Raw genomic sequence first — 16,712 nt, forward strand, 5'->3', positions numbered from 1 at the left:
CCATTCACCTCACGAAGTCCGAGAATGTCCAACCTGTAACTCGTCATCTCCTTTGTAACCTGTTCCAGTCTGCTGGCTTCTCTCAATGTTCTAATATTCCAGAAATGTATTTTCATTGTCCTTTTCTGCCAAAGGTCGTCATACTTGAGTGCGTCCGGCTGTTCTTTTCTGCTGTTTCTTTAATCATTTGTTTTTGGGAGTGCCAGTGATTGGCCCACAGCTCCTTAGTCTGGTGATGGGGCTGCCACCTAAGAGCCTCCAGACTTGCCCGATTTTCTTGTAAGGGTTTACTCCCCTAGGGCAGCTGGCTTCCCTACGCCTAAAAGTCTCCTCTAGCCTTTATTATGATTTGAGATGGCAGGAAAAGGACAGGGTAAGGACAGGCTTGGGATAGGTGAAAAGGACCAGTGGGCTGTTGAGGAACACACTTCGTCCTTGGTCAATCCAGTATGGGTGACCCTGCTGGTAGCTAAGCTACCACTGACATAGCCCTCACGATCCAGAGCACGCAAACCGCCTCGCCTGCATGGACAGTGCTACTGTAAGGAAACTAGTACATAAAGACGTATTTAAATTGGTGGGTAGCAGCATATGCCCTCACTGTGTAAGCATCCTAAACCTTTCCATGAAATCACCAGATTTATGAATATGCTGTGCATTTTTCACAACAAAAGACCTCCATACTGAGGTTAAATAACTGTTTGAATAGTAAATAGATGCATATTCATCATCACAACAGTGTTCTAAACATACAAAGGCATGAGCAACTTGAGAAATATTATCATCTTACAAGTGTACATGTATTTTGCTTCCATGTTAAATGTTTCTGCATGCAAGCATATTCTCTAATAATGGTGAAAACTGTTTTATTTGCAGAATTATCTTGTAGTGACTTTGCATATTTTAATTGTAGTTTTAGTTAAAAATAATTTTCTTCATTTTTGTTATCTCACTTTTAGAATAACCACAAGACATGAAAGTGATACAAATGACAGAAGTTCAATACAAACTTACACAGCATTCATATCAGCACCTTGGTCAAGAAGGAATAATGCTGTATGTGTATCCTGCTTCAAAATAGCTTGGTGAAGCAATGTTTGACCTTTTCCATTGCGAACATTGACATCAGCTCCTCCTGTCAATATAATTAACAGAAACAAAACCATTATTGTATTCCATAGTTAGTGAATCATAAATTGTACAGCAGTACATAGTTAAATAGGACACGTTAAATAACCACAATAAATTTTGAATGGAAACTGTTATACTGTTTAGAGTATATAGCAATATAAGGCATTCTGTAGCAAGTAGTCATGCACTGGAATTTCGAATTTATGCAAGCCAGTTATTGCCTCAATGTTTTTAAGTAGTTTATAATAGAGGGAAACATTCCACATGGGAAAAATATATCTAAAAAGAAAGATGATGAGACTTACCAAACAAAAGCGCTGGCAGGTCGATAGACACACAAACAAACACAAACATACACACAAAATTCTAGCTTTCGCAACCAACGGTTGCCTCGTCAGGAAAGAGGGAAGGAGAGGGAAAGACGAAAGGATGTGGGTTTTAAGGGAGAGGGTAAGGAGTCATTCCAATCCCGGGAGTGGAAAGACTTACCTTAGGGGGAAAAAAGGACAGATATACACTCGCACACACACACACACATATCCATCCGCATATACACAGACACAAGCAGACATTTGTAAAGGCAAAGAGTTTGGGCAGAGATGTCAGTCGGGGCGGAAGTACAGAGGCAAAGATGATGTTGAAAGACAGGTGAGGTATGAGTGGCGGCAAATTGAAATTAGAAATTAGCGGAGATTGAGGCCTGGCGGATAGCGAGAAGAGAGGATATGCTGAAGGGCAAGTTCCCATCTCCGGAGTTCTGACAGGTTGGTGTTAGTGGGAAGTATCCAGATAACCCGGACGGTGTAACACTGTGCCAAGATGTGCTGGCCGTGCACCAAGGCATGTTTAGCCACAGGGTGATCCTCATTACCAACAAACACTGTCTGCCTGTGTCCATTCATGCGAATGGACAGTTTGGTGCTCGTCATTCCCACATAGAACGCTTCACAGTGTAGGCAGGTCAGTTGGTAAATCACGTGGGTGCTTTCACACGTGGCTCTGCCTTTGATCGTGTACACCTTCCGGGTTACAGGACTGGAATAGGTGGTGGTGGGAGGGTGCATGGGACAGGTTTTACACCGGGGGCGGTTACAGTGGTAGGAGCCAGGGGGTACGGAAGGTGGTTTGGGGATTTCATAGCGATGAACTAAGAGGTTACGAAGGTTAGGTGGATGGCGGAAAGACACACTTGGTGGAGTGGGGAGGATTTCATGTAGGATGGATCTCATTTCAGGGCAGGATTTGAGGAAGTCGTATCCCTGCTGCAGAGCCACATTCAGAATCTGATCCAGACCCGGAAAGTATCCTGTCACAAGTGGGGCACTTTTGGGGTTCTTCTGTGGAAGGTTCCGGGTTTGAGGAGATGAGGAAGTGGCTCTGGTTATTTGCTTCTGTACCAGGTTGGGAGGGTAGTTACGGGATGCAAAAACTGTTTTCAGGTTGTTGGTGTAATGGTTCAAGGATTCCGGACTGGAGCAGATTCGTTTGCCACGAAGACCTAGGCTGTAGGGAAGGGACCGTTTGATGTGGAATGGGTGGCAGCTGTCATAATGGAGATACTGTTGCTTGTTGGTGGGTTTGATGTGGACGGACGTGTGAAGCTGGCCATTGGACAGGTGGAGGCCAACGTCAAGGAAAGTGGCATGGGATTTAGAGTAGGACCAGGTGAATCTGATGGAACCAAAGGAGTTGAGGTTGGAGAGGAAATTCTGGAGGTCTTCTTCACTGTGAGTCCAGATCATGAAAATGTCATCAATAAATCTGTACCAAACTTTGGGTTGGCAGGCCTGGGTAACCAAGAAGGCTTCCTCTAAGCGACCCATGAATAGGTTGGCGTACGAGGGGGCCATCCTGGTATCCATGGCTGTTCCCTTTAATTGTTGGTATGTCTGGCCTTCAAAAGTGAAGAAGTTGTGGGTCAGGATGAGGCTGGCTAAGGTAATGAGGGAAGAGGTTTTAGGTAGGGCGGCAGGTGATCGGCGTGAAAGGAAGTGCTCCATCGCAGCGAGGCCTTGGACATGCAGAATATTTGTGTATAAGGAAGTGGCATCAATGGTTACAAGGATGGTTTCCGGGGTAACAGATTGGGTAGGGATTCCAGGCGTTCGAGAAAGTGGTTGGTGTCTTTGATGAAGGATGGGAGACTGCATGTAACGGGTTGAAGGTGTTGATCTACGTAGGCAGAGATGCGTTCTGTGGGGGCTTGGTAACCAGCTACAATGGGATGGCCGGGATGATTGGGTTTGTGAATTTTGGGAAGAAGGTAGAAGGTAGGGGTGCGGAGTGTTGGTGGGGTCAGGAGGTTGATGGAGTCAGGTGAAAGGTTTTGTAGGGGGCCTAAGGTTCTGAGGATTCCTTGAAGCTCCGCCTGGACATCAGGAATGGGATTACCTTGGCAAACTTTGTAAGTAGTGTTGTCTGAAAGCTGACGCAGTCCCTCAGCCACATACTCCCGACCATCAAGTACTACAGTCGTGGAACCCTTGTCTGCCGGAAGAATGACGATGGATTGGTTGGTTGGTTGGGTGAAAGATCAAAGGGACCAAACTACAAAGGTCATCGGTCCCTTGTTTCAGAAAAACACAGAGCACAGGGGAACTATCCACCAGTCAAGCGAAGCACTAAAAGAAAAACTCCAGGGGAAGAAAAGCCCCATGGGCCATTGTAAGACAACATGGAAAACAGAGCACAGCAACAAAAACAACATAGAGAACAAAGGCAGATGGAATTAAAACTGCACAGCAGAGAACTGTGGCTGGCTGATCACGAAAATAATAGGATGAGCCAGCCACTCTGCAACACGTTAAAACCTCCGGCCTAAAAGTTTAGGGCGGAGTCGAATCACAACACAAAACTAAGTAAAAGAGAGAGCTCATAAAAAAAAAAAAAATAATAAAAAAATAAATAAATAAATAAAAAAAAAATAAAAAAAAAAAAAATATTTAAATGGACCTATAAAAGCCGCTTGCGCGAATAAAACTTAAAACCCGATCTGCCATAGAGACATTGTCACCTAAGAGAGATGATAAAGCACCCTGGAGATTAAAAGTTCGCCTGAGGGCGGTTAAAAGAGGACAGTCCAACAATATATGGGCCACCGTCATAAGCGCACCACAGCGACAATGAGGGGGGTCCTCTCGACGCAGCAGATGACCATGCGTCAGCCAAGAGTGTCCAATGCGGAGCCTACAGAGAACCACAGAGTCCCTCCGAGAGGCCCGCATGGAGGAACCCCATACAGTCGTGGCCTCCTTTACACGCCGCAGCTTGTTGGGTACAGACAGGGTGCGCCATTCGTCGGCCCACATCCCAAAGACCCGACGGCGTAACACCGATCGGAGATCAGTTGCCGGGAGGCCGATCTCCAACGGCAGTTTGCGGGTGGCTTCTTTAGCTAACTTGTCGGCGTGTTCGTTGCCCGCTATCCCAACGTGTCCCGGGGTCCATATGAACACCACTGAACGGCCACGTTGTGCAAGAGCATGAACGGACTCCTGGATGGCAACAACAATGGGATGGCGTGGGTAGCACTGGTCAAGAGCCTGGAGACTACTGAGAGAGTCACTGCAAATGACAAAAGACTCGCCAGTGCTGGTACGAACACGCTCAAGGGCACGAAAAATAGCTGTTAGCTCTGCAGTGTAAACACTGCAGCCGTCCGGCAAAGAGCGCTGGTCGACATAGTCCGCATGAGCATAAGCGTACCCCACACGGCCATCAACCATCGAGCCATCGGTATAGATAACCTCCGAGTCACGGGATTCGTCGAGGAGAGCAAGAAATTGGCGGCGCAAGACTGCAGGAGGAACTGAATCCTTTTGCCATTGGGAGAGGTCCAGCTGAAGCTGCGGCCGACGGATACACCAAGGTGGTGTATGTGGGCGGACCTGAAAAGCAGATGGAAGAGGCAAAGACTCGAGTTCACTAAGCAGGGACTGAACACGGATCCCAATTGCATGGCCTGATCGCGGCCGCCGGCGTGGAAGATGGACTGCCGCATCGGTGAAAAGGAGACGGTAGTTAGGGTGACGGGGAGAACAACGGACGTGGGCAGCATAGTTGGCTAAGAGTTGTTGACGCCGAATGTGGAGCGGAGGAACCCCAGCCTCAGCAAGTAGGCTATTAACAGGACTGGTGCGGAATGCTCCTGTCGCCTGTCGAACCCCACAGTGGTGAATGGGGTCCAACAGTTGCAATGCTGAGTGCGACGCCGAGCCATACGCCACACTCCCATAATCCAGTCGGGACAGCACAAGGGCTTTGTAGAGCTGCAGCAGCGTGTTACGGTCTGCACCCCAAGTTGTGTTGCTGAGGCAGCGGAGGGCATTCAGATGCTGCCAGCACTGACGCTTGAGCTCACGAATATGTGGAAGCCAAGTAAGCCGGGCATCGAACAGCAGTCCCAGAAAACGGTAAGTGTCAACAACCCTGAGCTTAGCATCCTGAAGATAAAGCTCAGGGTGGGGATGGACAGTGCGACGCCGACAAAAGTGCATAACACAAGTCTTCGCAGGAGAAAACTGAAACCCATGGGCTAGGGCCCACGCCTGCGCCTTGCGTATGGCTCCCTGCAACCGACGTTCTGCAACGCCAATGGTGGAGGAGCTGAAAAAGATGCAGAAATCATCAGCATATAACGTGGGCGAGACAGACGACCCTACTGCTGCTGACGATGGATTGGTCAGCCTTCAGATCACGGATAGCCTGGGCTTCAGCAGTGGTGATGTTGGGAGTAGGATTAAGGTTTTTTAAGAAGGATTGAGAGGCAAGGCTGGAAGTCAGAAATTCCTGGAAGGTTAGGAGAGGGTGATTTTGAGGAAGAGGAGGTGGGTCCCGCTGTGACGGAGGACGGAACTGTTCCAGGCATGGTTCAATTTGGATAGTGTCTTGGGGAGTTGGATCATTAGGAGTAGGATTAGGATCATTTTTCTTCGTGGCAAAGTGATATTTCCAGCACAGAGTATGGGTGTAGGACAGTAAATCTTTGACGAGGGCTGTTTGGTTAAATCTGGAAGTGGGGCTGAAGGTGAGGCCTTTGGATAGGACAGAGGTTTCGGATTGGGAGAGAGGTTTGGAGGAAAGGTTAACTACTGAATAGGGGTGTTGTGGTTCCAGATTGTGTTGATTGGAATTTTGAGGTTTTGGAGGGAGTGGAGCTGGAAGTGGGAGATTGAGTACATGGGAGAGACTGGGTTTGTGTGCAATGAGAGGAGGTTGAGGTTTGCTGGAAAGGTTGTGAAGGGTGAGTGAGTTGCCTTTCCGGAGGTGGGAAACCAGGAGATTGGATAGTTTTTTAAGGTGGAGGGTGGCATGCTGTTCTAATTTGCAGTTGGCCTGTAGGAGGATGATCTGAACAGCCGGTGTGGATGTGGGAGAGGAAAGATTGAGGACTTTTATTAAGGATAGGAGTTGATGGGTGTGTTGATTGGCTGGGTGGATGTGTAGGTGAAGGATTAGGTGGGTGAGGGCAACGGATTGTTTGGTTTGGATCTGGTATAGGGACTGATGGAAAGAAGGGTTGCAGCCAGAGATGAGAACTTTAAGTGTGAGGCCTTTGGGGGTGATGCCGAATGTCAGACAAGCCTGAGAAAATAAAATATGGGAGCTTGTCTGTCCCACATCCACACCAGTTGTTCAGAGCATCCTCCTACAGGCCAACTGCAAATTAGAACAGCATGCCACCCTCCACCTTAAAAAACTATCCAATCTCCTGGTTTCCCACCTCCGGAAAGGCAACTCACTCACCCTTCACAACCTTTCCCGCAAACCTCAACCTCCTCTCATTGCACACAAACCCAGTCTCTCCCATCTACTCAATCTCCCACTTCCAGCTCTACTCCCTCCAAAACCTCAAAATTCCAATCAACACAATCTGGAACCACAACACCCCAATTCAGTAGTTAACCTTTCCTCCAAACCTCTCTCCCAATCCGAAACTTCTGTCCTATCCAAAGGTCTCACCTTCAGCCCCACTCCCAGATTTAACCAAACAGCCCTCGTCAAAGATTTACTGTCCTACACCCGTACTCTCTGCTGGAAATATCACTTTGCCACGAAGAAAAATGATCCTAATCCTACTCCTAATGATCCAACTCCCCAAGACACTATCCAAATTGAACCATGCCTGGAACAGTTCCGTCCTTCGTCACAGCGGGACCCACCTCCTCTTCCTCAAAATCACCCCCTCCTAACCTTCCAGGAATTTCTGACTTCCAGCCTTGCCTCTCAATCCTCCTTAAAAAACCTTAATCCTACTCCCAGCATCACCACTGCTGAAGCCCAGGCTATCCGTGATCTGAAGGCTGACCAATCCATCGTCATTCTTCCGGCAGACAAGGGTTCCACGACTGTAGTACTTGATGGTCGGGAGTATGTGGCTGAGGGACTGCGTCAGCTTTCAGACAACACTACTTACAAAGTTTGCCAAGTTAATACCATTCCTGATGTCCAGGCGGAGCTTCAAGGAATCCTCAGAACCTTAGGCCCCCTACAAAACCTTTCACCTGACTCCATCAACCTCCTGACCCCACCAACACCCCGCACCCCTACCTTCTACCTTCTTCCCAAAATTCACAAACCCAATCATCCCGGCCGTCCCATTGTAGCTGGTTACCAAGCCCCCACAGAACGCATCTCTGCCTACGTAGATCAACACCTTCAACCCATTACATGCAGTCTCCCATCCTTCATCAAAGACACCAACCACTTTCTCGAACGCCTGGAATCCCTACCCAGTCTGTTACCCCCGGAAACCATCCTTGTAACCATTGATGCCACTTCCTTATACACAAATATTCCGCATGTCCAGGGCCTCGCTGCGATGGAGCACTTCCTTTCACGCCGATCACCTGCCGCCCTACCTAAAACCTCTTCCCTCATTACCTTAGCCAGCCTCATCCTGACCCACAACTTCTTCACTTTTGAAGGCCAGACATACCAACAATTAAAGGGAACAGCCATGGATACCAGGATGGCCCCCTCATACGCCAACCTATTCATGGGTCGCTTAGAGGAAGCCTTCTTGGTTACCCAGGCCTGCCAACCCAAAGTTTGGTACAGATTTATTGATGACATTTTCATGATCTGGACTCACAGTGAAGAACAACTCCAGAATTTCCTCTCCAACCTCAACTCCTTTGGTTCCATCAGATTCACCTGGTCCTACGCTAAATCCCATGCCACTTTCCTTGACGTTGACCTCCACCTGTCCAATGGCCAGCTTCACACGTCCGTCCACATCAAACCCACCAACAAGCAACAGTACCTCCATTATGACAGCTGCCACCCATTCCACATCAAACGGTCCCTTCCCTACAGCCCAGGTCTTCGTGGCAAACGAATCTGCTCCAGTCCGGAATCCTTGAACCATTACACCAACAACCTGAAAACAGCTTTTGCATCCCGTAACTACCCTCCCAACCTGGTACAGAAGCAAATAACCAGAGCCACTTCCTCATCTCCTCAAACCCGGAACCTTCCACAGAAGAACCCCAAAAGTGCCTCACTTGTGACAGGATACTTTCCGGGACTGGATCAGATTCTGAATGTAGCTCTCCAGCAGGGATACGACTTCCTCAAATCCTGCCCTGAAATGAGATCCATCCTTCATGAAATCCTCCCCACTCCACCAAGAGTGTCTTTCCGCCGTCCACCTAACCTTCGTAACCTCTTAGTTCATCGCTATGAAATCCCCAAACCACCTTCCCTACCCTCTGGCTCCTACCCCTGTAACCGCCCCCGGTGTAAAACCTGTCCCATGCACTCTCCCACCACCACCTATTCCAGTCCTGTAACCCGGAAGGTGTACACGATCAAAGGCAGAGCCACGTGTGAAAGCACCCACGAGATTTACCAACTGACCTGCCTACACTGTGAAGCGTTCTATGTGGGAATGACCAGCAACAAACTGTCCATTCGCATGAATGGACACAGGCAGACAGTGTTTGTTGGTAATGAGGATCACCCTGTGGCTAAACATGCCTTGGTGCACGGCCAGCACATCTTGGCACAGTGTTACACCGTCCGGGTTATCTGTATACTTCCCACTAACACCAACCTGTCAGAACTCCGGAGATGGGAACTTGCCCTTCAGCATATCCTCTCTTCTCGCTATCCGCCAGACCTCAATCTCCGCTAATTTCTAATTTCAATTTGCCGCCGCTCATACCTCACCTGTCTTTCAACATCATCTTTGCCTCTGTACTTCTGCCCCGACTGACATCTCTGCCCAAACTCTTTGCCTTTACAAATGTCTGCTTGTGTCTGTGTATATGCGGATGGATATGTGTGTGTGTGTGTGTGTGTGCGCGCGCGCGCGAGTGTATACCTGTCCTTTTTTCCCCTAAGGTAAGTCTTTCCGCTCCCGGGATTGGAATGACTCCTTACCCTCTCCCTTAAAACCCAAATCCTTTTGTCTTTCCCTCTCCTTCCCTTTTTCCTGACGAGGCAACCGTTGGTTGCGAAAGCTAGAATTTTGTGTGTATGTTTGTGTGTCTATCGACCTGCCAGCGCTTTTGTTTGGTAAGTCTCATCATCTTTCTTTTTGGATATATTTTTATGTAGTTTGGTGTACATAAAGACCCTTGGTCCTCTATCACATGAATTAGCCCTGCATTTGGCTTGAAGATACTGGTGGCCTGGTACGCTGCCCTTAAAACCTTTCTGTAACTGAGGGGCTACACCTCCCCATGTCTAGTACCTAGCAGCAGCACTTTCTTCTTCCTAGCACTTTGTACATTCCTAGGCTACTTGACCTCGGTTCAAGTGTGCTGCACATTTCCTGATCCTCATTCTACCCGAGGCTCTTCTTCACTTAACTCTGGCAGTGGTTGATACCTGTTTTCTGTGTTGATGATAAAACTGTCAGATCGTGTTCTCTTTCTTCCTATCCTCCTACCAGTTGCCAGTTCCCAACCAACCTCCTCTCCCTTATCTCCCTTGATCCTTATGAGTCCCTTCCTTGCTTCCTCAAACTGTGCCTCAAGGGCACAGATTTTCATTTCCTGTTCCCCAATCAAAATGTTTCTACTGCATACTCTGCAGTTCCAGGAGAGAGCCTCTTCTGTTCTCCCAACATTCTCTCCACTGCACAACAAATCCCACTACTCACTACCCTACAACAGCTCACACATTTCTCACTCATGGTCAGTTGCGAAAGAATAATTAAGTTTAAAAAATGTTTTAAATTTGTCAAGGACACGAGATTGGCTGTGTGTTGGAAAAAAAACCGACACAAAGTTATTTTTTTTTATTTATAGATACAATGACAGAAGAATGAGTTTGTAATTAATTTACTTTTAGAGAATTTATGTTCTCAGGCGTGTTTGGTCAGGTTTTTAAACATTTATAACTTGGAAAATTTAGGCCTAGATCGTGTCTATCTAACTCTTAAACAATATGAAGTGTGTTAGTTAAATACAATTTAGAAATGTTTAATTACACTTTTATTGTGACAATAGACACTGATGACACTAGTAGCAGTATTTTTTAAATGAATTTTGCACTATCAATAAAATTTGAATAGAATTTTTTGTGTTTATGTCACACAAAATTTTGGGTTATGTCACGATTATCAGGACTTCAGCAAAAGAACAAGTTTTTTCAAGAACAAGCACTGCTGGGAAGTTAATATTCAGTTGTGTGACAAGAACAGACACTACAGCAAGAATACAAAACAAAGCAAAATTTAAATTTGACACTATTTCCTCTTAAATAAGTTCTTTTGGTAAACGAAGAAAATACCTGTGCTCTCACTTGGTGGCCATCTTGGTATATATGAGTTACAATTATTTGATATGCGCTGGGGATCAGACATTACAGGTGAGTTTTCATTGAGTTTGATGTTATGGTATTTTCTCTGTTTTATTCCTGTTTCCTGTCTTACATTGTCCCAAATGTCTTTCATTTTATTTGGAGCATTTGCTATGAAGGAATTATTTGCCTTTCTTTGTGCTTGTTTTATTACTTAAGTTAAAATATTTTTATAATGCTTAAAATAGAAATCAAATTCTGGGGATATGAGTGTGCTGTCTACATATTTCATGAAGTAATCTCTTTTTCTTCTCAGATATTTGTTGTGATCCATTTGTTTTTCTTTCTTTAAAACTGTAAAGAATCAGCTATATGTTTCATAGTAGTCAAGTGAGCAGTGAAGTCCAAAATTATTAGTGTTTCCAGAACTGATGGCTACTCTTTGGAATTCAGTTGACAAATGGACACAGTTAGGAGAAGGACGATGCAACCAAGTTGCAGAAATTGCACAAGGAAAGTGAGAAATTTATTGCATGTGCAGAACTCAACAATCTGAGCTCAAATCTCTTTAGTTATTATCAATAATGATAAATAAATTAGAGACTACTAACCTTCTATAAGAGTGGGTACGAAATGCTCCATACCATTACTCAAAGCCAACGAAAGAGGAGTATTACCAGAAGAGTCCTTCAGGTTCAAATCTGGAGCTATCCCCTTCTGTTCCTTTCGTCCTGACAAAGCCACTATACAAAAAATAAAGGCGATATTAATATAGACTTCAGCTGTACACACACACACACACACACACACACACACACACACACACACACACACACATCTCTTAATCTAAAAAGAAAAGGGAGCAAAAGAAAATGAGGATAAGGATGAGGAAAAATACATAAAATCTCATGAAAGTATGTTACAAAAATGGACTTGGAAGTAATAAAACAAGGCAATATTTACTGAAGTTGTTTAATAGTTGTGAATAGCTCATCAAATGATTTAACACACAAATACTGGCATGGACCCCTAGAAGAAAGTATAGAGTAGTGTAGAGTAGAGTTTTATTGGTCCTGGTGATCATATAGTACAGGATTCTACTGTTTTAAAATCAGTCACAATTAAAGGATCAGAAAACAGAACATCTGAATTTAACTTGTGGTGAATATAACAATAGAATTATTCACTGATGGCAAATTAGCTTTGCACATGAGAAACTGTTCAAGGAACATTCCACAGAATTGCGACACTGATTTCGCCTGCAGCATAATCATTACATACCTAAATATACATCAATGACAGCTGTATTGAGAAACAATTGTTGGTACACATAACAGATGTCTGAATTCTTTCTGTAATGATCTAATGAATCAAATATTACCCGTAGCCACAGTGTTGTGTTCTGGGCACTGACTGCCACAATCAATGACACATGCTGACAGAGAACATTCAGCAGCAAGCCACTTCTGTGTTCTGACCTCCTTCCACGAAGCAATGACCAAGTCGATGCTGAGGAGTGACACGATCACACTGAAGATATCAGCAATCCAATGTTTGAGAATATGTGGAAACCAAAAAAGTCTCTGGTTGCAAATTTGTTTATTCAATTCACTTGAATATAGAAATTTGTGGTCTAAGACAGTATTGATCCCATGTAATGACCAAGCCCTTGGGCACTGACACGCTTTTGAGAAGCTTCCACGTGATGAAAGTATCCCGACAGCCGTATTTATAACTCTTGGGCTAGCCAGTTATCATCGGAGAGTTGGGATATCTTACAACACCCACCATATGTCACGTGCTCCCATGAAAGTGATATACCACTGACAGACTGTTACTGGGCCTCAAACCATTGACTGCTACCTGAATACCCATGCTCCTGGCAGCACTACGATCTGCCACCATTGCAGAACTACTTGCTGGGATATAGCCACCTTCCCATGTTTCGGGGACTGAACTGAGATTCCCTGGTCCTGTGCCACTGGTGCCTAATGCAGCCAGCGGCAGCCATCCATCCTCTAGTGCGCTCGGTCGCCCTACCTTCACTTTGCCACATTCACCGAGACAATGGCAGATGCCCCGGCCAGGTCTGCTATGGGCTACAGGCTTGGTTACATGAAACATCCATGGGGCATTATGCTGCATCAGTGGGAGAACAGTATACACTGCTTAGGTCTTAGAGGTTAACACCTATGACCAAGATGACTGAATAATTGTAAAAATGGGTGTGTTTGTATCCACGGGCTGCCACCTCCTTGTGCAACTACCCCTTTTGTGGCAGAGGTCTCTCCCCTGCTCCAAACAATCCTGATACCCTGTCACATTTGTGTAGCAAGGCCCATGTAAGGAAAAGATTCATGAAAAGAAGAACTACCACAAGAGGGAAAGGTTGCACAAAGATACATATGAAGAGTGCTGAAAAATCACCGAGGACTAAAGCTACGCCTCTAAGTAGCAGCTTGGATTTTAACTTAATGCCACTCACGTGATTCCCTACATCTTTGGGCTTGACCTCTCCATACTTTTCCCATAATATCAGCATTAGATACTGTTGTAGTATTCAGAAAAGGACCAAAGGATGAACTGTTACCATTTGTAATATGCAAACCATGCAATTTACCAGCACAATATTGGTGTGTGTCACAAATCACTTGGTGTAGTGTGCTGGGTACATCACTTGAAAGGACATTACACCAGCCAGTGCTGAGAAAATGCCTGACTCAGGCGAGGGGAACTTTATGTTCTCCAAAAACTTAAGGTTATTTTTAAGAATAAGACAGAATACTCATAAGTTTTTCTTAAAGAGGAATGTCAGAGAGCAGAGTGAATGTTTCAGGATAATTCAGAACAATATGAGCACCATATATGTCAGTAATTAAATGTAAGTATCCAGTATGATTTTAAGTCACAGTTACTGAGTATAAGTCAGGAATATTAGGGAAATGTAATCTGGGGATAATGTGACCCTCAGCGAACTAGTTAACAGATACTACTTAGATCGATTAGATATGTTTAAGCTATGGTACTGTGCCAATGATTTAGAACAAGAATAAAGGATCACAAAGGTAATGTTTTGTTAGATCTTACTGCCTTCACATCACGTGGCATAGCCTCAAAACAGCAAAGCTCTGACATGCAAGACATTGAGGATGCAAGATGAGTCAGTGGTCATGAACTGAACTGCTCCAGATCCCTCCAGAAGCAATGTTCCTAATAGGGTTAGATCTACCAACAATAGCTGACCAAGCAGAAGAGCTGACATTGGGGGACATAAGAGGTGCATTCAAGTTCTAAGGCCTCTGATTTTTTTTTCCTAATTAACTACTCACTCGAAATCGATGAAACTGGCGTTACTTCTCGACGTAATCGCCCTGCAGACATACACATTTTTCACAACGCTGATGCCATGATTCCATGGCAGCGGCGAAGGCTTCTTTAGGAGTCTGTTTTGACCACTGGAAAATCACTGAGGCAATAGCAGCACGGCTGGTGAATGTGCGGCCACGGAGAGTGTCTTTCATTGTTGGAAAAAGCCAAAAGTCACTAGGAGCCAGGTCAGGTGAGTAGGGAGCATGAGGAATCACTTCAAAGTTGTCATCACGAAGAAACTGTTGCGTAACGTTAGCTCGATGTGCGGGTGCGTTGTCTTGGTGAAACAGCACCCGCGCAGCCCTTCCCGGACATTTTTGTTGCAGTGCAGGAAGGAATTTGTTCTTCAAAACATTTCCGTAGAATGCACCTGTTACTGTAGTGCCCTTTGGAATGCAATGGGTAAGGATTATGCCCTCGCTGTCCCAGAACATGGACACCATCATTTTTTCAGCACTGGCGGTTACCCGAAATTTTTTTGGTGGCGGTGAATCTGTGTGCTTCCATTGAGCTGACTGGCGCTTTGTTTCTGGATTAAAAATGGCATCCACGTCTCATCCATTGTCACAACCGACGAAAAGAAAGTCCCATTCATGCTGTCGTTGCGCTTCAACATTGCTTGGCAATATGCCACACGGGCAGCCATGTGGTCGTCCGTCAGCATTCGTGGCACCCACCTGGATAACACTTTTCGCATTTTCAGGTTGTCATGCAGGATTGTGTGCACAGAACCCACAGAAATGCCAACTCTGGAGGCGCTCTGTTCAACAGTCATTCGGCGATACCCCAAAACAATTCTCTCCACTTTCTCGATCATGTTGTCAGACCGGCTTGTGCGAGCCCGAGGTTGTTTCGGTTTGTCGTCACACAATGTTCTGCCTTCATTAAACTGTCGCACCCACGAACGCACTTTCGACACATCCATAACTCCATCACCACATGTTTCCTTCAACTGTCGATGAATTTCAATTGGTTTCACACCACGCAAATTCAGAAAACAAATGATTGCACGCTGTTCAAGTAAGGAAAACGTTGCCATTTTAAGTATTTAAAACAGTTCTCATTCTTGCCGCTGGCAGTAAAATTCCATCTGCCGTACGGTGCTGCCATCTCTGGGATGTATTGACAATGAACGCGGCCTCATTTTAAAACAATGCGCATGTTTCTATATCTTTCCAGTCTGGAGAAAAAAAATCGGAGGCCTTAGAACTTGAATGCACCTCGTATGTTGATGTTAATAATCTAAGTGGAAGTAAAGAAATTAAAAGGATTTGTATAAGCACAGGTGGAACTGATAAACTGCCTATAGTTGAGGGAGAATTAACGATAATTACAGGATTATTGAAGAGCACAAATGAAGATGTTTTAGTGGCTTTAGCTGGGTCAGTAGTATGTGAGAGCTCTTGAAGCATGGTGCACTAGATAAATCTCTCTGATCATGAGGAATTAATAAAGAGTAATAAGAGCAGAAAGTTAGGCAAGTTCTGGATAGATTCCCCAGTTACAATGTCTCGTGAACACAACTAATGCAAGGCTACTGCAGATTTCTTACAGTAGTGAATAAATTTTCCTAATTGCTGAGATATTAAATATTGTACAATAGGAAAAGTGCAAACCTGCCTCCATGTCCAAGATCACAAATGCACACTTGTGCGGTGACACTTGATAAGATGGTAAGCCAGTGTGAATCCTGGTGGTGGAAAAAAATTTTCACCATTAGTATTTGACTAGCAAGGGAAGGAGAGGTGGTGGTACATTTCCTGATCATTAGACTTTGTCCCAATGTCCTGGTTTAAATACCAAATGTCTCCACAGTGTCTCATGAAGAGATGCCATTGGACAGTGTCGGTGGTGATCTGTCTGTCGGGTAGGGATGTTACGCTTGGTGGTCCCCTTGGTGCTATTCACGAGGAGTAGGATATGTGCTGGCACTGGCTTTCACCACCACTATCCCCACCATCACACACCCCCCGCACATGCCCCACACACACAAAATACATGTAGTATGTAAGTATTACAAATATTGTAATGGAGCATGTAGCAAATAAATGAATTAAGACAGTGCACAAACTGATGAGTGTATAAATGTAAATATTCCAGTACTTTCATTGCAATCAACTTTTAAATAGGAAATGAGGGAAAAAATTTAATTAATTGAACAATGCCTGTAGCCACAGTGTCATGTTCCATGCACTGACCACTGCAGTCAATGATCCATGCTGACATGGCATCCTCAATAGCAAGCTACTTCTGCACTTTGACCTACTTCTGTGAGCAATGGCCAAGTCCTCACATGCTTACTACTGTCCAAGAAGCTTCCAGATGATGGTGGAATGTGGAAGTGCTATATTTTCTCCATAGTCAACCTTCTGATAGCAGTATTTATCTCCCTAGGACCAGCCAGTCATCAGACAGTTAGGCTATGTAGTATCCCTGCCTTATTCCGTTTTCAATCCTAGCAC

At 45.2% G+C, this 16,712-nt stretch overlaps 1 protein-coding gene across 1 annotated transcript in view; it reads right to left on the bottom strand.

Annotated features, from left to right (window-relative positions):
- LOC126101579 (rabankyrin-5) overlaps positions 1 to 16,712 on the bottom strand; it is a 443,789-nt gene that overhangs the window by 88,041 nt on the left and 339,036 nt on the right. The window contains exons 12-13 of the mRNA XM_049912232.1: positions 11,493 to 11,624; positions 1,015 to 1,135 (exon numbers count right to left, since the gene is read on the bottom strand). Of these exons, the coding sequence (XP_049768189.1) occupies positions 1,015 to 1,135; positions 11,493 to 11,624 (253 nt within the window). The remainder of the gene's footprint in view (positions 1 to 1,014; positions 1,136 to 11,492; positions 11,625 to 16,712) is intronic.

This window comes from Schistocerca cancellata, chromosome 9, assembly GCF_023864275.1.
Source record: "Schistocerca cancellata isolate TAMUIC-IGC-003103 chromosome 9, iqSchCanc2.1, whole genome shotgun sequence".
In the NCBI taxonomy this organism is placed as follows: domain Eukaryota; kingdom Metazoa; phylum Arthropoda; class Insecta; order Orthoptera; family Acrididae; genus Schistocerca; species Schistocerca cancellata.